Source organism: Lepus europaeus, chromosome 7, assembly GCF_033115175.1.
Source record: "Lepus europaeus isolate LE1 chromosome 7, mLepTim1.pri, whole genome shotgun sequence".
NCBI lineage: Eukaryota > Metazoa > Chordata > Mammalia > Lagomorpha > Leporidae > Lepus > Lepus europaeus.
The window spans coordinates 72,372,844-72,400,636 of record NC_084833.1 but is presented as its reverse complement, the minus strand read 5'-3'; the positions used below and the strand labels follow the sequence as shown (position 1 = coordinate 72,400,636).

At 41.4% G+C, this 27,793-nt stretch overlaps 1 protein-coding gene across 1 annotated transcript in view; it reads right to left on the bottom strand.

The window, feature by feature from the left end:
- Positions 1-27,793, bottom strand: part of ANKRD42 (ankyrin repeat domain 42) — a 96,348-nt gene that overhangs the window by 35,030 nt on the left and 33,525 nt on the right. Inside the window, exons 8-12 of the mRNA XM_062197575.1 lie at positions 22,650-22,775; positions 15,824-15,929; positions 11,169-11,344; positions 5,513-5,639; positions 3,523-3,667 (exon numbers count right to left, since the gene is read on the bottom strand). Of these exons, the coding sequence (XP_062053559.1) occupies positions 3,523-3,667; positions 5,513-5,639; positions 11,169-11,344; positions 15,824-15,929; positions 22,650-22,775 (680 nt within the window). The remainder of the gene's footprint in view (positions 1-3,522; positions 3,668-5,512; positions 5,640-11,168; positions 11,345-15,823; positions 15,930-22,649; positions 22,776-27,793) is intronic.

Genomic DNA, 27,793 nt, shown 5'->3' with positions numbered 1-27,793 from the left:
CTTCCTCTGGCCGGCGCCGTGGCTCAATAGGCTAATCCTCCACCTGCGGCGCCGGCACACCGGGTTCTAGTCCTGGTCAGGGCACCAGATTCTGTCCCGGTTGCTCCTCTTCCAGTCCAGCTCTCTGCTGTGGCCCGGGAGTGCAGTGGAGGATGGCCCAGGTCCCTGGGCCCTGCACCCCATGGGAGACCAGGAGAAGCACCTGGCTCCTGGCTTCGGATCAGCACAGTGCACCAGCCACAGTGGCCATTGGCCATTGGGGTGAACCAATGGAAAAAGGAAGACCTTTCTCTCTCTCTCTCTCTCACTGTCCACTCCGCCTGTCAAAAAAAAATTAATTAATTAAAAAAAATAATAAAATAAGAGTAGCTTCCTCTGGATAGTGGACATTTGGTGTGAGGAAGAACATCTATCCTGTTTTTCAATATTTTACAACAAGCACTTACATTATTTTAATATTTTAAGTAGTTATTAAAGAGAAAAATGATTAGTTTGTGCAAAATAAAAAGAAGCTAGGAAGTGCTTATTATAAATCAGACAAGTTGATATAAGTCTGGGACAGAACGAATTCATCCATGGTAACTGAAGAAAAGACTTCTCCATGGAAAGAAAATATGAAATGAACCTGAATCCCTATACTGTGTCACAATGAGCTGTCCACAGGGCCACATCATGGTCATTTTCACTCACAGATGAGACTGAGTCAAAGTTCCCAGTATACTTTCTGCCTACTTCTCTCTGAGACTAGATGGCTTGAAATACAAATACACTTGGAATTTCTTGCTGTCACTTTTACTCCATTGTCTATACACCACCTGCTTTTACTTTTAAAAACAAATCTGTTAGGCCAGCACCGCAGCTCAATAGGCTAATCCTCCGCCTGCGGCGCCGGCACACGGGGTTCTAGTCCTGGTCGGGGCGCCGGATTCTGTCCCGGTTGCCCCTCTTCCAGGCCAGCTCTCTGCTATGGCCCAGGAGTGCAGTGGAGGATGGCCCATGCTTGGGCCCTGCACCTCATGGGAGACCAGGAGAAGCACCTGGCTCCTGGCTTCGGATCAGCGCGGTGCGCCAGCTGCAGTGGCCATTGGAGGTTGAACCAGCGGTAAAAGGAAGACCTTTCTCTCTGTCTCTCTCTCTCTCTCACTGTCCACTCTGCCTGTCAAAAAATTTTTTAAAAAAAAATCTGTTTTGGGGCTGGCACTGCGGCATTGTGGCTGGCAGGTTGGTTAAACCACCACCTGCAACACCCACATCCCATATGGGTGCCCGTTCCAGTCCTAGCTGCTCCACTTCCAAGCAAGTTCCCTGCTAATGTGTGTGGGAAAGCAGTGGAAGTTGGCCTTAAGTGCTTGGGCCCCTGCACCCACATGGGAAGACCCAGAAGAAGGTCCTGGCTCGTGGCTTTAGATCGGCCCAGCTCCAACACTGCAGCTATATGGGTAATGAACTGATGGATGGAAGATCTCTATGTCTCTCCCTCTCTGTCACTCTGCCTATCAGATAAATAAAAACAAAAAATATTTATCTTGGGGCCGGCACAGTGGCTTAGCTGGTGAAGCTGCCACCTGCAGTGCCGCCATCCCATATGGGCATTGGTTCAAGACCCGGCTTCTCCATTTCTGATCCAGCATCTCTTCTAGGCCTAGAAAAGCAGTAGAAGATGGTCCAAGTCCTTGGGCCCCTGCACCCGCATGCGAGACCCGGAAGAAACTCCGGGCTCCTGGCTTTAGATCGGCATAACTCCAGCTGTTGTGGCCAACTGGGGAGTGAACCATCAGATGGAAGACCTCTCTCTCTCTCTCTCTCTCTCTCTCCCCTACTCTCTCTAACTCTTTCAAGTAAATAAATACATCTTTTTAAAAAAATGTTTCACTTACAAGCTTCTTTTCTGTTTCCTTCATTATAGTTGTCTTTTTAAATTGTCACTCAGCATTTTTCTATTTTCTAGAATTATATTCTGAATTCCTTTTTAAAAATTGTTATTTAAAAAGTCACAGAAACAGAGACAGAAATCATCCATGCTATATTCTGAATGTAATTCATAATTTCTGGGGCCAGCTCCATGGTGCAGTAGGTTAATCCTCCGCCTGTGGTGCCAGCAGCCTATATGGGCGCCGGTTGTAGTCCCGGCTGCCCCTCTTCTGGTCCAGCTCTCTGCTATGGCCTGGGAAAGCAGTGGAAGATGGCCCAAGTCCTTGGGCCCCTGCACTCACATGGGAGACCCGGAGAAAGCTCCTGGCTTCTGGCTTCGGATCGGCATAGCTCTGGCCGTTGCGGCCATTTGGGGAGTGAACCAACGGAGGGAGGACCTCTCTCTGTCTCTTCCTCTCACTGTCTGTAACTCTATCTCTCAAATAAATGGATAAAATCTTAAGTAAATAAATAAATAAATTCCTGTTTTGAAAAGAGACAAGGTTCGAAAGACCAGAGATTGAATATTGCTTCTAGCATTACTAACTGAATGAATTTAGAAAAGTCACTCAACCTCTCAGCCTGTTTCCTCATCCATTAAATGGGAGCAGATCCAATGACATACAATAAGATAACAAGTGAAAGAACTCTGTAAAGGTAAATGAGTGTTATACAAAGTTTGGCTTTTACTAATCAGTAAAATGAGCAAAGAGATACTGTAACAACTTCTATGATGGCTCTTTTCCTTCTTTTGGCTTTAAGGAGGATCTGAAGCTTTCTAAAATAGATTCCATTAAAGCACTTCATTTTGGTTACTTAGAATATCAGAAAGTGCATGGTATCCAGCTGACTCAGAATTCTTACTGATTACTTTGTTTAAAAAAAAAAAAATTTCTGGGGATTGGTGGTGGGGTTCAACAGATTAAGTTGCAGTTCGAGATACCTGTATCCCATATCAGAGTACCTAATTCAGGTCCTGACTACTCCATGCTTCTGATCCAGCTTCCTGCTAATGTACTTGGGAGGCAGCAGATGATAGTCTTTTTCCTGAGACCAGAATTGTGGAGTAGCAGGTAAAGCTGCCAACTGCAATGCTGGCATCCCATATGGGCACTGGTTCAGGTCCCAGCTGATCCACTTCCTATCCAGCTCTCTGCTTATGTGCCTGGGAAAGTAGTGGAGGATGGCCCAAGTATTTGGGCCCCAGTGCCCACATGCAAGATCCAGAAGAAGCTCCTGGCTCCTGGTTTCAATCTGGCCCAGCCGTAGTCATTGCAGCCATCTGAGGAGTGAACCAGTGTATAAAGAATCTCTATCTCGCCCTCTCTCTCTCACTATGCTTTTAAAATAAGTAAAATAAATCTTTAAGAAAGAAAAAGTGTATTCCTTACATGGTACATAATAACAACAACACTTGCTACACACTTAAGTCCCAGGCTGCTATTCTAACTAATATATACAGATACATGTGTGTGTGTGTGGATGACTTTCCCAAGTCAAAAAAGGTTGTAGCCAGGATCCATACCTAAACAACCCCATACAAAGCTTGTACTCTTAGCTACTCTTATACTGTTTTTCAAGAAAAATAAATGTGTTAAGAAGGATACTAACCAAAGACACAAAGTTGGAGACCTGAATTTTTTCCAGCCTTTCCTTGAGTTTATCCACCTCTGCTCGATATTCATCCAGCTGACATTCTAATTTTTCTCTACGTAGTCGTTCATAATCCAGCTGGCCCCGCAGCTCTGAGATGGTCCTGTCAAAAAGAATTTTGTTTTCAATTAACCTCCAATGTCAGCTAACAATTCTGGTAACAGTAGAAAGCATCCACACAGTGTATTTAAGGCAAATAAGACTAAGAAATCATTTATTCAACAATTATGTATTCAGGTTCTACAAAGAACCAGCACTATCCAGGCCAAAATCTGCCCTAGCTTAGTAATGGGAGGAAGATAGACAGGAAAGAAAATAAATAAGAAAAATAGATACATGTGTGAGAGGCACTAAGTCTTAAGGGAGGAAAAATAAAGAAAGAGTAATACAAAAAGTTGTAGAGGAGTCCATTAACACTTCATACACAGTGGCTAGGGAAGGCTTTACTGAGAAAGTGGCTTTGAGCAAAGAAAAAATAGAGAACCATGTAGACATCAAGGGAATAGCATTCCAGAGTAAACAACAAATGCAAAGGCCCTAAGGCAGAATTATACCTGATGAAATACAAGAAAATCAAGGCCAATATGGCTAGAGTAGTTTAAAGAATAAAAGGGGGGGGGGGGGGTGTCCAGTGCTGTGGTGTAGTAGGTTAAACCTCCACCTGTGGTATGGCATTCCATATGGGCGCCGGTTCGAGACCTGGATACTCCACTTCCAATCCAGCTCTCTGCTATGGCCTGAGAGAGCAGTAGTAGATGGCCCAAGTCCTTGGGCCTCTGAACCCATGTGGGAGACCTGGAAGAAACTCCTGGCTCCTGATTTCGGATCAGCCCAGCTCCGGCTGTTGCAGCCAGTTGGAGAGTGAACCATCGGATGGAAGACCTCTCTCTCTCTCTCTCTCTCTCTCTCTCTCTGCCTCTCCTACTCTCTCTCTCTCTCTGCCTCTCCTTCTCTCTGTGTGTAACTATAACTTCCAAGTAAATAAATCTTTTAAAAAATAGAATATTCTAACCTAAGGGTTTATTTTCTATTTAAATTCCTAAAGTACCCATCCACAGAAGGAGAACACATTAACTTTTATGAACAATTTAGATGTTAACTCTGAACTCATTTACCAGGTATTTTTCTGAGGCTAGGTTAAAAGGAAAGAGGAGGAAAAGGAAATAGGACATTCTAAGAATATGAAGTAAAGACATACAACCAAACGTAAAGGGCAGGAAAAGCATATAATAAGGGAGGGAATCCATATATGCTTCTCTTTATAGACCCATACTTGATTAAAGTAGAAGTCCTCTTCTGTCGCCCTTTGTTCTCTGTCCACTCCAGAAAGCAGAGACAAGCAGAGAAGCAATGGGAGCAAAGAGGCACAAGGCATCCTCTATTCCAGCAGCCGTTAATTAATTGGAAAGGCACTCAATGTCCAGAGAGCCAATTTGGGGTACAGGAAGTGAAAAGTGAAGACAGCCATGCTACTATTCACTCACTGCCTCTAGACACAGAGTATACAGAGTACTATATTCAGTGAATCTGGGTCTCAGGTTCATAAGTGGGTGGCACAATCTGATGGGGATGTTTAAAGACTGTGTTACTTGCGATTGAAAAAGCTCAAAGTTGCTCAAAGTTGCAGTGATCTCAAAAAAACCTCAACTCCATATGAAATGTCAGTTTTGCAAAATGGAAAGTTCTGGAGATTGGCTACACAATGATGTGAATTTACTTAACAGTGCTGACTGAGACACTTAAAATGATTGAGATGGTAAAATTTTGTTACAGGTATTTTACCACAATTAAAAAAAAAATCTTAACTCCTTCTCCATCTGGGAGCTTAGGAGGAAACAGAACAGAATCTAATACCTTTTGGCAGGGTTACTGTTGCTGATTAACAAAGCCTCACATGACATTGAGAGATGTAACTAAACACAAATCATTAAAATTTTAGGGACATTACTTTTCAGATTCAATATGTTCTTTCTTCTGCTTTAAATCTTCCTCTGTTATCCCTCCCAACTGTTTATAGTTGCTTGCAGCAATTTCCAGAAGGTGTCTCAATTCTACAATTTTCTTATAAGCTCTCACTGCAAGACAGAGTTGAACAGGAACCTAATTTAGGCAAATAAGTCCTTGCTCATTTTCAAAGACACAACAGAAATATAAGCACAAGCAAGTTTAAAAAAAAAAAAAGACAAATTAGACTTCATCAAAATAAAAAATTCTGAACTGTAAAGATACCATCAAGAAGGTTAAAATAGATTCCACAGAATGAGAGAAAATATATGCAAATCATGTATCTGAAAAGGGACCTGTATTCACAGGTACTTCTACAACTTAGTAATAAAAAGAAAAACCACTCAGTTGAAAAACGGGCAAACAATTTGAATAGACTTTTCTCCAAGGAAGACATACAAGTGGTCAATAAGCACATTAGTTACTAGGGAAACACCAATCAAAACTATAATGAGACACCATTTCACATGAGTAAGACAACAGAAAATAAGTTTAAGTAAAAATGTCAAAAAATTATAGCATTTATACATTGTTAGTGAGAAGGTAAAATGGTGCAACCAGTCTAGAAAACAGTTGGCAGTTCCTTATAATCCTGATGACTGACAATTCCACTCCTAGATATTTACCCAAGAGAAATGAAAACATGTCCAGACAAAAATGTGTACATGAAGATTCATGACAGCATCATTCCTAATAATCAAAAATGTGAGAACTCAAATATCCATCAGCTGATATTATAAATGTAAATATATTTATATATAAATATATTATAAATTAATATACAACATAGTATTTCCATAAAAGAATATTATCTGTCAATAAAAAGTACTGATCCATGCTACAATGTACATGAACCTTAAAAACACTGTGTTTGGGCTGTGTGACACAGTGGGTAAAGCTGCTGCCTGCAGTGCATCCATATGGGATGCCAGTTCAAGTCCTGGCTGCTCCACTTCTGATCCAGCTCTCTGCTATGGCCTGGGAAAGCAGTAGAAGATGGTCCAAGTCTTTGGGCCCCTGCACCCACGTGGGAGACCAGGAAGAAGCTCCTGGCTGTGGATCAGCACTGCTCCAGCTGTTGTGGCCAACTGGGGAGTGAACCAATGGATGAAAGACCTCTCTGTCTCTCCTTCTCTCTGTGTAACTCCAACTTTCAAATAAATAAATAAATCTTTAAACAACAACAACAATAACAAAAAAACACTGTGTTAAGTGAGAGAAAAGTCAACATATGATATGATTTCATATGTCCAGAATAGACAAATCTATAGAAGCAGAAAGTAAATTAGCAGTTGGCAAGAGATAAGATTGGGGCCCAAGTGGGTGGGGATAACAGAGTGACTACCAATGGCAGTGGAGTTTCTTGTTGGGATGATAGAATGACATAAATTTAATAGTAGTAATGGTTACACACATCTATGAACATAGTAAAAACCATTAAATTATATATCTTAAATGGGTAAATTTAATGGTATATAAATTACATTTCAGTAAAATTGTTAAAATAAAGCCATCAGGAAATACCGAAGGGATCATTAAACCCTGTGCCTGACTATAGGATTACCTGGGTGGGTTGTCAGTTGGGATCTCCTATTTATGTCAACAGCTTCAGGCTCTTCCTTGATTATATTCATCAGAGAAGAGGCTCCCTGGTAATGATCTTAAAAAACTATTTTTTTTTGTTTGTTTAAGAAAGAAATATATACATGAATTAAAATTTTTCCTTAGAAAATATTAACTTTGGTACAATCACCAAAATAACTGAAAACCCATCTCAGAGGTTTTTTTTTTTTTTCTTTTTCTTTTTTTAAGGGAACTGGGGCAGGCAGGAGGGATGGTAGGGTGGGAAATATCACCATGTTCCTAAATATATATATATATATATATATTATACATATATTTCATATATATGAAATACATATATAATATACATATATATTTCATATATGAAACATATGAAATGGATAACTTTGAAATTCAAAAAAAAGAAAAAAAAGGGAACTGGGGCAGGCATGGCACAGTGGGTTAAGCTTCCACTTGGAACACCTGTCACCCATCCCACCTCCACCTTCCAATCCAGTTAAAGTGCCTAGGAGGCAGCAGATGATGGCTCAAGTAGGTAGGACCCTGCCAACAACGTGGAGAACCCAGATGGAATTCTTGGCTCCTAGCTTTGGTGTGACTCAGCCCAACCTAGGTATTCGGGAAGTGAATCAGTGAATGGAAGATCTCTCATTCTGTCGCTCTGCTTTCAAATAAATGTTTTAAATGAAAAACGAACTTTTTTTAAAAAAAAAGAAGACAAATGGAATTGACATTTGCTGAGCCTCTACGTGGGCCAGGTACTTCCTGTTTTCTAGTATATTAATTTAATCTTTACGATAACTGTTGAGATGATAATCATATTAATATTCTCATTTTTATAGCTGAGGAAACTGCAGGGAGAGTAACACAGCTAGAATGTAGTCAAGTCCTAATGTCTAAATTCAATGCCCAGGCTCCATGCAATTCACTATGGGTGTCTTGTTTTGGGTGGCCTCAATTCAAACAGACCCATCTCACCTTCTATAAAAGACCAACACAAACAGTTCATGAAGCATAGCTCCCTGATCAATTATCCTAAGAAGTAAAATAAAGCTTATAGAGCATAAAAATATTCCTTTAAGAATGTAATGTGTGTGGCACCAGTGACAGACATGCGTAATAGGTTCCAGTTGTTGGGTAAATTTGGACAACTAAGCTGCTCTCAACTTCAGATTCTTTACCACATGAAGATATTATACTAAACTGCTTGCTTTTTTTTTTTCTTTTTTTTCTTTTTTTTTTGACAGGCAGAGTGGATAGTGAGAGAGAGACAGAGAGAAAGGTCTTCCTTTTTGCCGTTGGTTCACCCTCCAATGGCCGCTGCAGCCGGCGCATCTCGCTGATCCAAAGCCAGGAGCCAGGTGCTTCTCCTGGTCTCCCTTGCGGGTGCAGGGCCCAAGCACTTGGGCCATCCTCCACTGCCTTCCCGGGCCATAGCAGAGAGCTGGCCTGGAAGAGGGGCAACCGGGACAGAATCCGGCACCCCAACCAGGACTAGAACCCGGTGTGTCGGTACCGCAAGGCGGAGGATTAGCCTGTTAAGCCACGGCGCCGGCCTATACTAAACTGCTTTCTAGAGACAGAAACAGAGTTATTACCTCCCTCAAAGGCTTACTATGCACGATGTTCTGTAAACTGTAAAACAGTATATAAAGAAAGCACTGTTATCAGGATTTCAGAGAAAAAAATTCTGGCGGTCAGTTACATACCACTAGACAAACCATCAGCAGAAATGCTACAGAAAGTAAAATGTGTTCCAATTACTAGATATCAGTTTAGTTCCAAAATCAGGATACTACGAAAAGTTCAAGTAAAACAGATTTAAAAGATAATGTGAGGGGCTGGCGTTGTGGCACAGTAGGTTAATCCTCTGCCTGTGGAGCATCCCGTATGGCCACCGGTTCTAATCCTGGCTACTCTTCTTCCAATCCAGCTCTCTGCTAGGGCCTGGGAAAGCAGTGGAAGATGGCCCAAGTGCTTGGGCCCCTGCACCCACATAGGAACCCAGAAGAAGCTCCTGACTCCTGGCTTTGGATCGGCTCAGCTCCGCTGGCCATTGCGGCCATCTAGGGAGTGAACAGCAGATGGAAGACCGGTCTCTGTCTCTCCCTCTCATTGTCTGTAACTCTCTCAAATAAATAAAATATTTAAAAAAGAAAGAAAAGATAATGTGCATCGTCCATAAACTTTTTTAAATATTTTATTTATTTGAGAAGCAGAGTTACAGAGAGAGAGACAGACAGAGACAGAGAGAGAGAGGTCTTCCATCTGATGGTTCACTCCCCAAATGGCTGCAACAGTCTGACCTAGGCCAATCCAAAGAAAGGAGCCAGAAGCTTTTGCGAGATCTCCCACTCAGGTGCAGGGACTCAAGTACTTGGGCCATCTTCTACTGCTTTCCCAGACCATAACACAAAGCTGGATGGGAAGAAGTGCAGCTGGGACACAAACTGATCTCCATATGGGATGCCAGCACCACAGGTGGAGGCTTAGTCCACTATGCCACACTGGCAGCCCTCCATAAACTTTCTGAAGACCCCCAGCATATTCAGTAATAATGGCAGGATAGGTACTATGATACAGTGGATTAAACCATCACTTGGAAGGCCCATATCCCATACCAGAGTACCAGTTCAAGTCCTGGCTTTTCTACTTCCAATCCAGCTTCCTGCTAATGCATCCTAAGAGGCAGCAGATGAGGGCTCAAGTACTCGGGTCCCTGCCCGAGTGGGAGACCTGGATGGAGATCCTATCTCTTGGCTTCAGCCTGGTCCAGTCCTGGCCATTGCAGCCATTTGGGGAGTGAACCAGTCAGGAGATAGAAGATCTCTCTGTGTCTCCCACTCTCTCTATGTGTAACTCTGTCTTTCAAATAAATAAAATAAATGTTTAAAAAAATAAAATCTAGGGGCAGGCATTATTATGCAGCAGGTTACATCACACTGCAATACCAGCATCCCATGTGAGCACAGGCTAGAGTCCTATCTGCTTTACTTTTGATCTAGCTCCCTGCTAATGCACTTGGGACAGCAGCAGAGAATGGCCCAAGTAGTTGGGCCCCTGCCCCCCACAAAGGAGACCTGTATGGAGTTCCAGGCTCTTGGCTTCAGCATGGCCCAACCCTGGCCATTACAGCCATTTGGAGAATGAACCAGCAGACATTTGGGGAATGAGTGAATGGATAGAAGATCTCTCTCTTTCTCTCTCCCCCCTTCTCTCGTTCTCTTTCTCCTTGACTTTCAAATAGATAAATATTTAAAAAATAAAATCTAAATCTAAAATCCTTATTAGGATGTATATGACCTGATTGGGCCCCTTCTTACCTCTCTAACCTTATATAATTGCCCCTACATCCTTAGTGATTCTACTGCAGTCCTGCTGATCATGTTCAATTCTAACTCCTGACCTTTTCGTATACGGCTCCCACCGCTTTGAATGTTTTCCCAAGATATTCACGGTAGGCCATTCTCATCAATCCAGTCTCTTCTCAAATGTTACCCCCTCAGAGAGGTCTAATGGTTATCTTATCAGCATACTTTGTTTTCTTATATATCTATTTTATTATCAATTATTTATCATCATCCCCCTGAGCACCACAACTACCAGAATGTAAATTCCTTTGTATTATTCACTGTTTCTCTATTAACTACAGCAGTGCCTGGCATTTAGTAGGCAATCAATAAATATTTGCTGCAATTATCTGTAAAAAATAATTGGCTAAATAACCATGAAAATTCTTGACATGTCTCTTTCCCTGTTTTTCATGATCCACTTATATATTTTTTTCTCTGTTTATGTAACTTTCTCCTCTTGAGAGACAGACACCATGTCCTACACTTTTGCAAGTGTTCAACAAGCCCTAGGACAAAAATTTGTATAAATTTCTGGGTCCAAAAAAAATCAATTTATTTTACTCTGTTGATAGCAGTTGTCTTTAAAATACTTTCCAAACTTATAGTGTAAAGTAGCCATGGTACTTCTGAAAGGATGAATCACAACACAGACAGCATACTTACTTCTGGCATCTGTTTTATCCAACTCACTGAGACATAAGTCATCCTTGGCATCAGTGCTTCCCTCAACACCATGTCTTACAAAAAACTTCATATCATTTTCATCAATTTCATCTCCATCATCAATATCATATTTCTGTAGCCCCTCTAACAACTTCACTGCTGCCAAATGAGCAAACCTGTAGAAAAAGATCAGCAATTAACCAGAACCAGAACCTTACTCAAAATTAAATTGCAGTTTGTACTTAACATAGGGAATTATACACTGTATATTGTGCCACCAACCCACCCATCAGTAAGAAGCAAATCTGTGGGGGCCAGCGCTGTGGCACAGCAGGTTAAAGGCCCCGCCTGATGTGCCGGCATCCCATATAAGCACCAGTTCTAGTCCCAGCTGTTCCTCTCCCGATCCAGCTCTCTGCTATGGTCTGGGAAAGCAGTAGATGATGGCCCAAGTCCTTGGGCCCCTGCATCCGTGTGGGAGACCCAGAAGAAGTTTCTGGCTCCTGGCTTCAGATCGGCACAGCTCTGGCCGTTGTGGCCATCTTGGGAGTGAATCAGCGGATGGAAGACCACTCTCTCTGTCTCTACCTCTCTCTGTAACTCTGTCTTTCAAATAAATAAAGTTAAAAAAAAAAAAAAAAGGAAGCAAATCTGTAATCTGAAGGTCAGTGACAATTTGACATATATTCAACTACATGGAAAAGTCAGTTTACTGAACACTAAGGACCGATTCCATAACTTTTATTGGCAAAAACCCACTGTGAAAAGAGATCCAATAACAAAAGACTAGTGTGCTTCCAAACAGTGCTGCTCAACTGCATAAAAAGCTCAGAATCACCCTACTTGCATCCCTATATTCACTGCCTTTTGTTGGCCTAATTTAGATGACCATAAAATTAATGCTGGTTGCAGTTCTAGAGCTAACTATAAAGAGCTGTACTCCCTTTATCTTCATCTTTCCTCAACACAAAGCACTGGGATGGCTTTGACATTTAATGGAGACGAATAATGACTTTTCCACATTTTTTAAAAATTTTTCTTTGCTTTTTCACATATTTCTATGAAACTTCCAATAATATGCTCTTGGCTATGGAATTATTGTTGTGGGTGCATGAGATCTGCATATTTTCCCACAATTTTGCTAACCAGAATTTTAATATTTAGTGTTAATGTTTCTTTTAGGATATTTACAACTAATAACTAAACACAAAAATCTCAAATCCTATTTTCCCCCACACTCACAAAACCACACACTCATAGTCTTACCTTTTATTAGATAATGCAAATCATTAGAGATACAGTAATAAAAATACATAGTAAGTTTTAAGGTTAAGAGAATTCTCCATTACTAAGTATAATTGAACAGTTTTCACTTACTGAGTGCTTGCTTTATACCAAATTCAAGGTTATATCTATAATAACACTAAACATCTAGCATTTTGGTGCATATATGAGAAAAAATGTGGGCCAAATATCATGAATAATTCCAGATACACTCAGGGTTCTCAGTCACTCCTGTGACAAGGGAGTAAAAATAAATAGATAAATAAACAAAATAGAAAGTTCAGAAATAAGCCCACAATTACATATAGACAATTAATTTTGACAAAAGCAATATTAGAACAAATGGTGCCAGAACAACTGGATTTCCATATGCAAAACAGAATATAAATACAAACCTGTACCACATTCAAAAATAACAGGTCACAGACCTCAACATAAAATCCAAAGCTATACAACTGCTAGGGAAGGGACAATGGGGAGCAGTGGGAAGGAGACCATAAAATGGCAGAAGGAAACTTGAAAGTGATGAATATGCTCACTACCTTCACTGTGGTGATGGTTTTACAGGTGTCTATGACTAGAGTACTTCAAAAACTAAGTTTATTTTTATAAAAAAATTTTGAAATCTATACAGTTTTTCTGTAATATGAATTTTCCTGTGGCTCGTTTTGTGGCTTAACAAGTAAAGCTACCCCTCCAATATTGGTATCCCATATGGTCACCAATTATCTCCCAGCTACTCTACTTCCAAACCAGATCCCTGCTAATGGCCTGAAAAAAGCAGCAGAAAGTAGCCCAAATGCCTGGGCTCCTGCCACACACTTGGGGAACCAGGATGAAGTTCCTGTATCCTGCTTTCAACCTGGCCCAGCCCAGTCACAGAGGTCATGTGTTGAGTCAACCAGCAGATGGAAGATATATATATATATCTCTCTCTCAAATAACATAGGCCTGAATTAAATAATGATACCAGGTATTTGGTATAATAAAACCAAACTCCAAGGCTCCAATGAAATCCCACAAACAAAATTTTAGGGAACATGGGCTCACAAACAAAACTGCATGACAATTTGATGAATTATTGGGCCTTAGCATTCTGTCAAGCCTTCTCTGCCACTTCTTTAGATTCAGGCAATTCTGAACTTCATATAGTTCCTCAAATATGCAAGGTGTTATATTTCCTCCTCTTTCAAGTGTCAGCATAAATGTTGCTTCTGCACAATAAAAGCTTTCCCTGACCTCTATATAAATTCTGTCCTCCTGATGTTTCCTTTAAGACTCTTCATATTTTTTTTAAAATATTTCCTATTTATTTGAAAGACAAAGGTACAGGGCCGATGCTGTGGCATAACAGGTAATGCTGCCACCTGCAGCACTAGCATCCTTATGAGAACTGGTTCAAGTCCTGCCTGCTCCACTTCAGATCCAGCTCCCTGCTAATGCACCTGAGAAAGCAGCAGAAGATGGCTCAAGTCCTTGGGCCCCTGCATCCACATGGGAGACCCAAAAGAAGCTCCTGGCTTCAGACTGGCCCAGCTCCGGCCATTGCAGCCATTTGGGGAATGAACCAGTGGATGGAAGACTTCTCTCTCTGTGTCTCTACCTCTCTTTCTGTAACTCCGTCTCAAAATAAATTAAAGAAATGAAGGAAGGTAGGTAGGTAGGGAGTGGGGGCATGGGGAGGGGGAGAGAGAGAGGAAAGAGGAAGGAAGGAAGGGAGGGAGGGAGGGGGAGGGAGAGGCCAGCGTCGTGGCTCACTTGGCTAATCCTCCGCCTGCGGCGCCAGCACCCCAGGTTCTAGTCCTGGTTGCTCCTCTTCCAGTCCAGCTCTCTGCTGTGGCCCAGGAGGGCAGTGAAGGATGGTCCAAGTGCTTGGGCCCCTGCACCTGCATGGGAGACTGGAAGGAAGTGCTCGGCTCCTGGCTTCGGATTGGTGCAGTGCCGGCCATGGCGGCCATTAGGGGAGTGAACCAACAAAAGGAAGACCTTTCTCTCTGTCTCTCTCTCACTGTCTATAACTTTCTCTCTCTCTCTCTCTCTCTCTCTCTCTCTCTCTTACTGTATAACTCTGCCTGTGGGGAAAAAAAAAATAAGAGAGAGAGAGAGGAAGGAAGGTAGAGTTAGAGAGAGAAAGGAATTTTCTATATGCTGGTTCACTCCTGGCCAAGACCATTCTTCCAGGTCTCCCATTTGGGTGGCAGGGACCCAAACACTTTGGGCCATCTTCCACTGCTTTTCCAGGTCTTTAGCAGCTGGATCAGAAGTAGAGCAGCCAGGACTCAAAGCAGCACCCACACGGGATGCCGGCATCACAGGCAGTGGCTTCACCCACTATACCACAACATGGGCCTCTCCTTCAGGACTCTTAACCATTAACATCTGTATCATTTCTCCCCCATTTTTCAAATAAAAAGTGTTTGCAAGGCACTGTTTTCTCCTATGTTCTTACTGTCCCTTATATATATCATGCAATACAGTATGTGTGTATGTGTGTGTGTGTATGTATATATATACACTCTTATTATATATATATATATATATATATATATATATATATATATATATAAGAGGTAAGAACTTTATTTGTATATTTATCTCTTCACTAGACTGTAAACTCTGTAGGGACAGGAATTGTACCTTCTCATCTTTGTGTTCCTAACATTAACCACATTACCTGGAACATAGTAAACAGGAAGCTGGATGAAAGAGCTCTCAAGTGGACAAACAATGGACTATATTCCTTGAGGATATGACCTGAAGGAGCTGGTGGTGTTTAATGGGTGCTACATTTATTTTAAATATAACTACCAAAATACATTTCAAAATCTATGTAATTTCTTTATCTGTTATTGAGGTGTATTATTCCTTTTTATCACACAGTATTTCTCAGCAGGGCACTACAAGCATTTGAGTGGGACAATCATTTTGTACCACTGTTCTAAGCACTGCAGAACATTTAGCATTTCTACATATGATCTCATTAAATGTTAGTAGTGATAATCTCCTTCAGACATTGTTAACAACCACCCTCCACATTTCCAAATGCTCCACTTCCTAGGAAAGTAAATGATCTACCTCCCAGTTGAGAACTCCTACTTTAGTGAGAGGAGCTGACACCCGCATGGGAGACCAGGAGGAAGCACCTGGCTCCTGGCTTTGAATCAGGACAGCGCGCCAGCCGTAGTAGCCATTTGAGGGGTGAACCAACGGAAGGAAGACCTTTCTCTCTGTCTTTCTTTCTCACTGTCTAATTCTGACTGTCAAAAAAAAAAAATGAGTCCCTTAAATTAAAATCCTTGAAGATTTCCAAGTACAGGAGAGTATAGGCAAAACTTCAAAGAGAAGGCAACAAAGCAGATAGGGATGCATACCTCTTAGCCACATCACTGGGTCTCTCCCCTGCTTTGTCAGTAATATTACTGTCTGCTCCCATTTTAATTAACCACTGCAAACATGCTATGTGGCCTTGTCCAGCAGCTGTTAAAAAAATAATAAACAGGAAACACACAAAGTTGTTAGCAACAATTTACTAACATTTCAGATATTACCATTATAAAGTACTTCTTTTAAAATGTATTGATCTTTGTAATAAATTACAAAGGTATGTTGGGCAAATGTTATTTCCTCTTTGTCATTTACTCATTCATTAAATAAACATTTAATCAGATATCTACTATGCTTAAACCCTACACAAAGATCTTACAGACAGATCTAAAAGTTTAAGTTCAAATGTGTTATTTAGCATCACACAGCCAATTAAGCAATGGATTTGAAGCTAGAATCTCCAGTGCTGATCTCCTGTCATACATAGCTCCTAACCGATCTTGAATCACACCAGAATGTAAGCACGTCCCAACCATAGGGACCTACAGACTTAGAAAATCTTGTTCCAGGGCTGGCGCTGTGGCGCAGCGGGTTAAAGCCCCAGCCTGCAGCGACAGCATCCCATATGAGCACTGGTTCGAGTTCCGGCTGCTCCTCTTCAAATCCAGCTCTCTGCTATGGCCTGAGAAAGCAGTAGAAGATGGCCCATGACCTTGGGCCCCTGCACCCAGGTGGGAGACCCAGAGGAAGCAACTGGCTCCTCGCTTCCAATCAGCACAGCTCTGGCCATTGCGGTCATTTGGGGAGTGAACCAGCGGAATGGAAGAACTCTCTCTCTGGCTCTACTTCTCTCTACAACTCCTCTTTCAAGTAAATAAAATAATTCTTTAAAAAGAAAGAAAATCTTGTTCCATCAGATCTGTATATGATTATATATATGGATATAATATATTTACATACATACACAAAACACTTTTTTTATTCCTCTGAGTTTTACAACTCAAAATCTACACGTATCTCAAATCACACTTAATTACATAAACTGTTTACAATTTTTGTCTAACTCCTGTCCTCAAAACACATGCATGCTATATTAATTTTCACTTCCACAACTCTGCTTATATATATATATGTCTTCAAACCTACAGCACTCAACAATGTGCTCACTTATTCTACCTATTATGGTCCATCTCAAGCCTCAGAGAAATTGTGGAAAATAAGCTTAACAGACTTAAAAGGACTGAATTTCAAAGTTTACTCAACAATGAGACTTGAGAAGACCAGAACTGTGGTGCAGTGGCTTAAAGCCATGGACTGCAACACCAGCATCCCACATGGCCACTAGTTCGTGTCCCGGCTGCTCCACTTCCAATCCAGCTCACTGCTAACGTATGTGGAAAAGCAGCAGAGAATGGCCCAAGTCATTGAGTCCCTACATCATGTGGGAGACCCAGAAGAAGCTCCTGGCTCCTGGCTTTGGATCAGCTCAGTTCTGGCTGTTGCAGCCATTTGGAGAGTGAATCGGCAGACGGAAGACCGACCTCTCTCTTTCTCTGACTCTGCCTCTCTGTGACTCTGTCTTTCAAAAAAATAAAATAAATCTTTTTTAAAAAATGAGATTTGAGAATAGGACAGAGAATTTTATATCCAAAGAACTTGGCAAGCAATTGCACACACAGACCCTTAATAAATGCCTATAGAGCTGAATAAATGAATACATGGAAAACAAAATGAATGTCATCTCAGCTATGCTTTTAATTTGTCAAGGCACCTGATGTCTCTGAACCTCAAATCCCTCATCTTTACAGAGATAAATTTTTATGTATAAGGAAAGCACACTGCTGTTGCATAAGATTGGAATAAGAGTTACATGTGATGAGCTTTGTACTCTGTTAAGAATCACATAAACATAAGGTATTTATTAATACTAAATATTATATAGTATTAATAATTAATAATTGTTTTAAAAGAAAGAATTGTTTTTTAAGATCATCTGGGAAGGCAGCAGAAGATAATCCAAGTATGTGGGTTCCAGCAACCCGCATGCAAGACCAGGATGAAGCTCCTGGCTCCTGATTTTGGCCTGGCTTAGTCCTAGCTATTGTGGCCATTTGGGAAGCAAACTACCATAGAGAAGAGTTCTATCTACTCTGTGTGTGTGTGTGTGTGTGTCTGCTTATCAAATAAATCAACCTAAAAAAAAAAAAGCCTTGCTTGGTATAGTAATCTTGGTTTTTTCCCTTCAACTATGTAAGTCTCATCCCACTCCCTCCTGTTCTGTAAAGTTCCTTCCAAGTAACCAACAATAAGTCTGCACATAAACAAATTGAGACACCAGTAAATGCTGCTCTTTTCTTTCTCTTGCAGCTTTGAGAAGTCTATCCTTAACCTTGGAGAGCTTGAATTATGTATCTAGGGGTAGACTTGGTTGAGCTAAATCTATCTGGTGACCTCTAACCTTCCTAAACTTAGGTAGTTGTATCATTTTCTATGTTTGGGAAGTCTTCTCTTATTATTTCTTTGACTGTACTTTCTATCCTTCTGGCCTTCTACAGTCCTTCTTGAACCCCAGTATCTTGGATATTTGCTCTTTTAATGCTGTCCCAAATATCCCATAAGCTTTTTTTAGTTCCTCTCCATTCTTTTTTTCCTTTGTGTATTTTCAAGTAGCCTGTCTTCAATTTCACTAGTTCTTTCTTCTGTTTGATTCTTTCTGCTATTGATGTCCTTCCATAACCACTGTTTGCTGTAGTTTCCAGTTGAAGTATTTCTGTTTAGTTTTTTAAATTGTGTTCACTCTTCTGATAATGAATTGTTTCTCTGTTTTCCTGAATTTCATTGAGTTTCCTTAAAACAGATATTTTAAATTCTGCATCCAAGAATTTACATGTATCAGTTGCTAGGGCCAGCACTATGGCACAGTGGATTAAGCCTCAGATTGAGATAACATCATCCCATACTGGAGCACTGGTTCAAGCCCCAGCTGCTCTGCTTCCAATCCAGCTGCCTGCTAGTGCACCTGGGAAGGCAGCAGAGCATTGTCTGAGTGCTTGGTCCTCTGTCACCCACATGGGAGACCCAGGAGTTCCAGGCTCCTTGCTTTGGCCTGGACCAGCCCCAGCCCTTTGGGGAGTGAGTCAGCAGATGGAAGATCTCTCTCTGTCCCTCCCTCTCTGTAACTCTGTGTTCAGATAGCTCTTTTAAAAATACGTGTAATTTAGGTACTATCGGTCTATATTTTGTCCATAGATCATGATTTCCTGAATCGTGTCCATAGATCATGATGGCTCCTGGCATAAAATGTCACCTGCACACTGAAAGATTAGGAATTTTTTTCAGTCTTTGTAAATCGGCTTTTTTGTACCTACCTTCCAGAAATTCTAAAGCAGAATGCTTATTTTCTAGGCGCCTATGGACACTTAGACTATTTCAGCACTAGATGGCGTCTTAGGTCAAAATTGCTGCAAGTCTGATGTGTGTTGTTATTTCAGAATCCCAGGTTTCTCCTAAATTTGCAATTAGTGTGTTCTTGAGAATGAACTGCTAGAGACACTGTGTAAGCACTGTAGGATAGAGGCCCTCGGGCTTTATCTAGTGCTAGGTCTCACAAGAAGGTCTAGCATTGGGCCATACTCCACTGCTTCCCCAGGCACATTATGGGACTCAAACCAGCACCCATATGGGATGCTGGTGCAGCAGCTGAGGCTTTAACTGGCTGTGCCACAGGGCCCACCCCATCTTTCCATATTTAAAACTACCCAGTCTGTGGTATTTTGAATGTCAGCCTTAGTAAATTAATATAAGAGTTTTGCCCAAGGGAACCACATTTAAAAAAAAATTTAATGTACATGATAAGCCTCTTCTCTATGCATAAATCCCAGTGGAGAACTTAATCCTTAAACAGCCAGCAGAAGTGAGACACTCCAAATCTAGGGTATGGAACTCACCAATTTGAGAACCTTTCTATGTGTGGAGGAAAAAACTCCCTTTTCATGCCCTCTCTTCCTACTTTATTCCCCCCTTATAAAACTACTGGTACACATGGCACTTAGACTCTATACTGGAGATACATTATGGATTGAATAATGACAAGCAATAATCTAAAAACCTAGCCAATAGCAACAAAATATGTGATTTGGGGACTGCAAAGAGTTGTTTATGAAATAAAGCCCATTTCAGGTAAATAATTATATAAGCAAGCCTACTACTGCCTCTGTACTCTGAGTTATACAAGAATTGCCTGCCATCAGTTCATGAAGAAGCTTTTAACATAATATCACAAATGAAGCAGAATGGAAATTTCATGTGCAATAAAGATTTGGGCTTTGGTTTTAGAAATTAAAAAAAAAAAACTGGCAAACATAATTCCTAGCACACTAATAGTGGGGAAAAAAAAATAAGGCAGGCATTATGGAGCAGTGGGATCACTTGGGACACCCACATCCTACACTAGAGTACCTGGGATACAGCCCCACCTACACTTCCAATCCAGCTTCCTGCTAATGGGCACCCTGGGAGGCAGCAGATATTACCTCAGGTACTTCAGCCCCTGCCACCTACATAGGAGGCCCAGATGGAGTTCCGGGTTCCTAGCTTTCGCCTGGTCCAGCCCAGCCTGTTGTGAACATTTGAGGAATGAACCAGAAGAAGCAAAATACACATACCTACATCTCTCTCTCTCTCTTTCTCTTGTTCACATTCTTCTTTTAAAAAAATTATTTATTTGAAAGGCAGAGTTGCAGAGAGAGAGAAAGAGAGGTCTTCCATCCACTGGTTCACTCCCCAAATGGCCGCAACCGCTGGAGCTGGGCTGATCCAAAGCCAGGAGCCAGAAGCTTCCTCTGGGTCTCTCCACACAGGAGCCCAAGGACTTGGGCCATCTTCCACTGCTTTCCCAGGCCATAACAGAGAGCCGGATCAGAAGTGGAGCAGCTGGGACTTGAACTGGTGCCCATATGGGATGCCGTTACTGCAGGCGGTGGCTTTTACCTGCTAAGCCACAGCGCCAGCCCCTCTTGTTCTCATTCTTGCTCTCGCTCTTTCAAATAAATAAAAATAAACTTTAAAAAAAAAACTAATATTATAGAATTACATACAAAAGGAAGAAGAATGCAGAGATCTTGAAAATGTGTTCAGATTTAATGTTTATTGATATTTCCATGGAGGTAGAAAACACTTTTGTAGAATAGAAGGTCTAAAGAGAAAATTCTGTAACTTTTTTTTGAAAAAGTATAGTTTATTTGAGAGACAGAGAGAAAGACAGAAAGAGTCCCCATTTGCTGCTTCACTCCTCAAATGCCCTTAAACCACTGGGGCTAGGGCTGGCTAAAATCAGGAACTTGGAATTCAATCTAAGCCTTCCAGCTGGGTGGCAGGAATCCAATTACTTGATCCAATACTGCTTGCTTCCCAGGATCTGCATTAGCAGAACCAGAGATGAGTATCAAACCCCAGCACTCTAATTATGGAAGGTGAGCATCCTAACCAGCAACTTAACCATTGGGTAAAACACCTGCCCCTGCTGTAACTTTTTTCAAGAGTTATGCCTTCTACTTCAGCATGAAATTATAGTTCATTTAAAAAATTTTTATCCTGGATCTGGCACTGTGGCATAAAGTGCAGTGCCAGCATCCCATATGGGCACTGGTTCAAATCCCAGCTGCTCCACTTCCAATCTAGCTCTCTGCTATGGCCTGGGAAAACAGAAGATGGCCCAAGTCCTTGGGCCCCTGTACCCACATGGGAGACCCTGAAAAAGCTCCTGGCTCCTGGCTTCAGATCAGCTCAGCTCCGGTCCTTGTGGCCATCTGGGGAGTGAACCATCAGATGGAAGACCTCTCTCTCTCTCTCTGCCTCTCCTTCTGTCTCTATGTAACTCTGACTTTCAAATAAATAAATAAATAAATAGGGGCCAATGCTGTGGCGCAGCAAGTTAAAGCCCTGGCCTGAAGCACCAGCATCCCATATGGGTGCTGGTTCTAGCCCCGGGTGCTCCTCTTCTGATCCAGCTCTCTGCTATGGCCTGGGATATCAGTAGAAGATGGCCCAAGTCCTTGGGCCCCTGCACCCATGTGGGAGACCCAGAAGAAGCTTCTGGCCCCTGGCTTCAGATTGGTGCAGCTCTGGCCATTGCGGCCATCTGGGGAGTGAACCATTGGATGAAAGACCTCTCTCTCTCTCTCTCTCTCTGTGTGTGTGTGTAACTCTGTCTTTCAAATAAATAAGATAAATCTTTAAAAATAAATAAATAAATAATCTTTTAAAAAATGTTTTGATCCTAACAAACTTCTCTAACAGTACACTTCACATTTTTACGAACTTGAGAGTGTCACAATAGAAATTCTACTGGAATTATGTTCAAATGTGATAAACAATATCTTCATTATAAAAGGAATATTACACTTGAACTGAAAATTAGATACTCTGGGGCCAGCATTGTAGCACAGTAGGTAGAGCTGCCTACAGTACCGGCATGCCATATGGGTGCCAGTTTGTATCCTGGCTGCTCCATTTCCTATTCAGCTCCCTGCTAATGGTCTGGGAAAAGCAGTGGAGGATGGCCCAAGTCTTAGGACCCCTGCCACCCATGTGGGAGACCTGGATAAAACTCCTGGCTCCTGTCTTAACCCAGCCTGCCCAGGACTGGCCACTGCAGTCATCTGGAGAGTGATCGAGCAGAGGGAAGATTCTCTCTCTCTCTCTTCTCTATAACTCTGACTTTCACATAAATACATAAATCTTGTTTAAATTTTTTAAAAAATAAAATTAAATACTCTGTATACCATATGATGTAGACTGATATCTACAGGTACATTACACAAAAGTTTTTTATTTCTAGGTGAGAACTGAATATGAAGCAGAAATACTACTCACCTTTATGCATAGGAGTTGATCCATTATCATCACGCTCATTCAAATTGATTACTCCATCTTCTACTAATTTCTTAAGCATTTGCAAATCACCCTTAAAGGCAGCCACATGACCTGGAAATGCTAAAGCTGTGAATAAAAAAAATTCAGCATTTCAGCAAATACTTGTGTATCCTTTTCCAAGCCATAATATTTTTTAATATTTATTTTATTTATTTGAAAGACACAGTTACAGAGAGAGGTAGAGACAGAGAGAGAGGTATTCCATCACTGGTTCACTCCCCACATGGCCAAAATGGCCGAGCTGAGCCAATCCAAAGCCAGGAGCCAGATGCCTCTTCCGGTCTCCCACATGGGTTCAGGGTCCCAAAGACTTCAGTCATCTTCTGCTGCTTTCCCTGGCACATTAACAGGGAGCTGGATGAGAAGCAGAGCAGCCAGGACTCAAACCGGCACCCATATGGGATGCCAGCACCACAGGTGGCAGCTTTACCCACTATGCCGCAGTGCCGGCCCCCAGCTATAATACATTTCAGGTTTCAAAATTATCTCAAGTATGAGTTCTAATTGTGCTACCCTTCCTCCTAAACACATTAAACACTGCATCAGGACATAAACACATCAGGACGTAAACACATCAAAAGCACTGCATCAGAACTATTCTTACACATGTTCTCTTTCTCCCTCATGCCACAAAACACAAGAAGATGGTCATTTTCAACACTTTGTATAAAGGCACACTTGGTGTCAAGGCCGGTATTTGCATAGACCACTCCTTCCCTGCTTGCAAGGAAGAAAAGACAGCAAAATAAACTAGAAGCAAGTAAGAAGTGTGTCTGCATATGTGTTTGGATATACACATTTATGTCAAAGTACCTAACTTGGTGCCTAGTCCTTAATAAATTAATGTCTTTAATGATGGTAACTACATATTATTGAGCCCTTACTAAATGCTAGGCACAGTAGTAAGCATTTGTAAGGGAAATCTGAAACATATCTATTCTTACTTTACATTTAGGGAAAAAGCCCTAAAACAGCCAAATAGTATTTTCACAAGAACAGAGTAAGGGCAATAGCTAAGCCACTGCTTGGGACACTGGCATTCCATATTGCAATGCTAGTTCAAGAACCATCTCCTCCACTTCTGATCCAGCATCTTGCTGATGCATACCAGAAGGAAGTTGATGATGGCTCAAGTGGTTGGGTCCCTGTCATCCATGTGGGAAGAGCAGGATCCAGTTTCTGACTCTTGGCTTCAGCCGGGCTCAGACCTGGCTATTGAGGACATTTAAGGAGTGAATCAGCAAATGGAAGCTCTCTGTCTTCCCCTCTCTTTTTCTCTGTAACTCTTTCACATAAATAATTAAAATATTTTTTAAAAGATTTATTTTATTTGAAAGGCAGAGACAGAGAAAGAGAGAAGGAGAGACAAAGAGAAAGGTCTTCCATCAGCTGGTTTACTCCCCATTTGGCCGCAACAGCCAGAGCTGGGCTGATCCAAAGCCAGGAGCTTCTTCCAGGTCTCCCACGTGGATGCAGCAGCCCAAGAACTTAGACCATCTTCTACTGCTTTCCTAGGTAATAGCAGAGAACTGGATCAGAAATGGAGGAGCCGGGACTCAAACCAGCACCCATATGGGATGCTGGCACTGTAGGCAGCAGCTTTACCTGCTATGCCAGCACCAGCTCTAAAATCTTTTTAAAAATAAAAAATAAGGATGGCACTGAGGCACAGTAGGTTAAGCCACCACCTGCAGTGCCAATAACCCATATAGGTACCAGTTCGTGTCCTGGCTGCTTCACTTCCAATCCAGTTCTCTGCTAATGTACCTGGGAAAGCAGGAGAGGATGTCCCAAGTACTTGGACACTGATCCCAAGCAAGAGACCCAGATTAAGCTCCTGGCTTTAGCCTGGCCCAGCCCTGGCTGTTGGGGCCATTTGAGGAGTGAACCAGCAAATGGAAGGTCTCTCTCTCTGCCTCTCCCTCTCTGTAACCCTATCTTTCAAATAAATAAATAAATCTTTAAAAAAAAATAGTAAAATAATAACAAAGTTCCATGACTTACATTACTTGATTTTAAAATTTATTATAAGGCTACAGTAATCAAGATAGTGTAGTAATGGCAAACAAATAGATATACAGACTAAAAAGACAAGAGTACGGATGTCAGCAATAGACCTTCACAGTTATGAAAATTGGTATTTGATAAAGGTGCCAAGATATTCAATTAGATAACAGGAAGTCTTTCCAAAAAATGGTGCGGGAACAACCGGCTATGTGTAAAAACAGAAAATTTTTAAATCGATACCTTATTTCATTCCATTCACAAGACTTAACACAGAGGTACTTCAAAATGTTTGTAGGAAAAAAATGGAATTAAAAGATAAATTTATTTGGGTGCAAAAAAAATTTGAAACTGCATAATTTTTTCGTTTTTTTTTTTTAATGTTTATTTTATTCATCCAGAAGACAGTTACAGAGAGAGGTAGAGACAGAGAGAGAGGTCTTCCATCCACTGGTTCACTCCACAGATGGCTGCAAAGGCCGGAGCTGCACTGATCCAAAGCCAAGAGCCAGGAGCTTCTTCCAGGTCTCCCACATGAGTGCTGGGGCCCAAGGACTTGGGCCATCTTCTACTGCTTTCCCAGGCCACAGCAGATAGCTGGATTGGAAGTGTAGCAGCCGGGACTAGAACTGGTGTGCACATGAGATGCCGGCGCTTCAGGCCAGGGCTTTAACCCACTGCGCCACAGCACCGGCCCCGCATAATTTTTTCATAACCCACCTTTTTCACAAACATTTCAACAACCTCTATAGTTAAAAATCTAAATTAAAAAGCTTAAACTATAAAATCTTTGCTCTTTGAAAGACACTGTTAAGAAAATAAAAAGGCAAGGGGACAGCACTGTGGCATAGTAGGTTAAGGCTCCAACTGTGGTACCAGCATCCCATATGGGTGCTGGTTCCTGTTCCAGCTGCTCCTTTTCCAATCCAGCTCACTGCTAATGGCCTAAGAAGGCAGTAGAAGATGGCCCAAGTGCTTGGACCCCTACATCCATATATCCATGTGGGAGACCCAGAAGAAGGTCTTGGCTCCTGGCTTTGGATTGGCCCAGTTCTGGCCCTTATAGCCATTTGCGGAGTGAACCAGTGGATGGAAGACCTCTCTCGCTGTCTCTCCCTGTCTCCATCTGTAACTCTACCTCTAAATAAATAAATAAATCTTTAAAAAACAAAAAACAAAAAACAAAAAGGCAAGCTTCTGAGTGGAAGAAAATATTAGCAATACATATATCTTATAAAAGATTTATATCCAGAATATATTAAGAACTCTCAAAATCGATTAGTATCATGACTATATACAATGATGTATTTTATACAATGATGATTAGTATCGACTATACAATGAGCAAACAACCCAATTTTTAAAAATGGGCAAAATTGTAGCCAGCACTGTGGTGTAGCGGGTAAAGTTGCTGCCTACAACACTGACATCCCATAAGTACCAATTCACATCCTGGCCACTCCAATTCTGATCCAACTCTCTGCTCATGGCCTGGGAAAAGTAGAAGATGGCCCAAATGTTTGAGCCCCTGCTACCCACATGGGAGACCCAGATGAAGCTCCTGGCCTCAGTCTGGCCCAATCCTGGCCATTGCAGCCATCTAAGGAGTGAACCAGCGTATGGAAGTGCTCTCTCTCTCTCTCTCGCTCTCTCTCTCTCTCTCTCTCCCTCTCCCTCTCCCTCTCTCTCTGTAACTCTTTCAAATAAACAAATACTTTTAAATAAACAAAAGAATTGAACAGATACATAAGAGATATGAATTGCTAATAAGCATATGAACAAATGCAGAATATCATTACCTTCCAAAAAAATCTAAATGAAAACCACAATAAGATAATACTTAGAATGACTAAAATAAAACAGATCAGCCATATCAAGTGTTTAGCCAGGTTGTAAAGTAAATGGAGACTTCATACACTTCTGGTGAGGGATATAAATAATACAACTACTTTGGAAAACTGCTTGATAGTTTCTTAACATTAAAATATACCTATTGTAAATTCCACTCCTAGGTATTTACCAAGAGAAATGCAAATATGGCTAAAGAAAATGTTTACAGTAGCTTTAATAACAGTCCCAAACTGGAAACAATTCAAATGCTCATCAGCTGGTACAAAGGAGCTTCAAAACATTTGAAACAAATGGAATTAAAAGATATACTTAATATCCATGAATTCTTTGAAGCCCACTTGTAAATGAGTAAGAAAATGGATATGTCCATACAATAGAATACTACTTAGCAATAAAAAAGGATTAAACTACTAACACATACAATAAGGATGATCTCAAAATGACAACAGTTGCATACAAAACTCCAAAAAATGCAAATTGACAGTAACACTTAATACATCAGTGGTGGTGAAGGGCCATGGTAAAAGAAGGGATGACTGGAAGGAGGTAAGAAAAAAACTTTGGGGTGATGAAAATGTTTTATATCTTGGCCGGTGCCGTGGCTTAACAAGCTAATCCTTCGCCTTGCGGCTCCGGCACCCCGGGTTCTAGTCCCGGTTGGGGCGCCGGATTCTATCCCGGTTGCCCCTCTTCCAGGACAGCTCTCTGCTATGGCCCGGGAAGGCAGTGTAGGATGGCCCAAGTCCTTGGGCCCTGCACCCCATGGGAGACCAGGAGAAGCACCTGGCTCCTGGCTTCGGATCAGCGAGATGCGCCGGCCACAGCAGCCATTGGAGGGTGAACCAACGGCAAAAAGGAAGACCTTTCTCTCTGTCTCTCTCTCACTATCCACTCTGCCTGTCAAAAAAAAAAAAAAGAGAGAAAATGTTTTATATCTTGATAGCTGCGGTTGATTGATGAGTGTACATACATGTCAAAATCACAAAATTGTACATTTTAAATCAATGCAGTTTACTGCAAATAAATTATTCTCTAATAAACTTGATTTTTTAAAAGGATACCACAATCAAAGAGAAAAAAAAGCCACACATGTGAGAAAATATCTGATTCAGATAAATATCAAGATGATTAGTATCAAGACTATATACAAATTATTTAGAAAACCATAATGTAATTTTAAAGAGGGAGAAAAATATAGGTAGCTAATTAACAAAAAACTAGAACAGGTA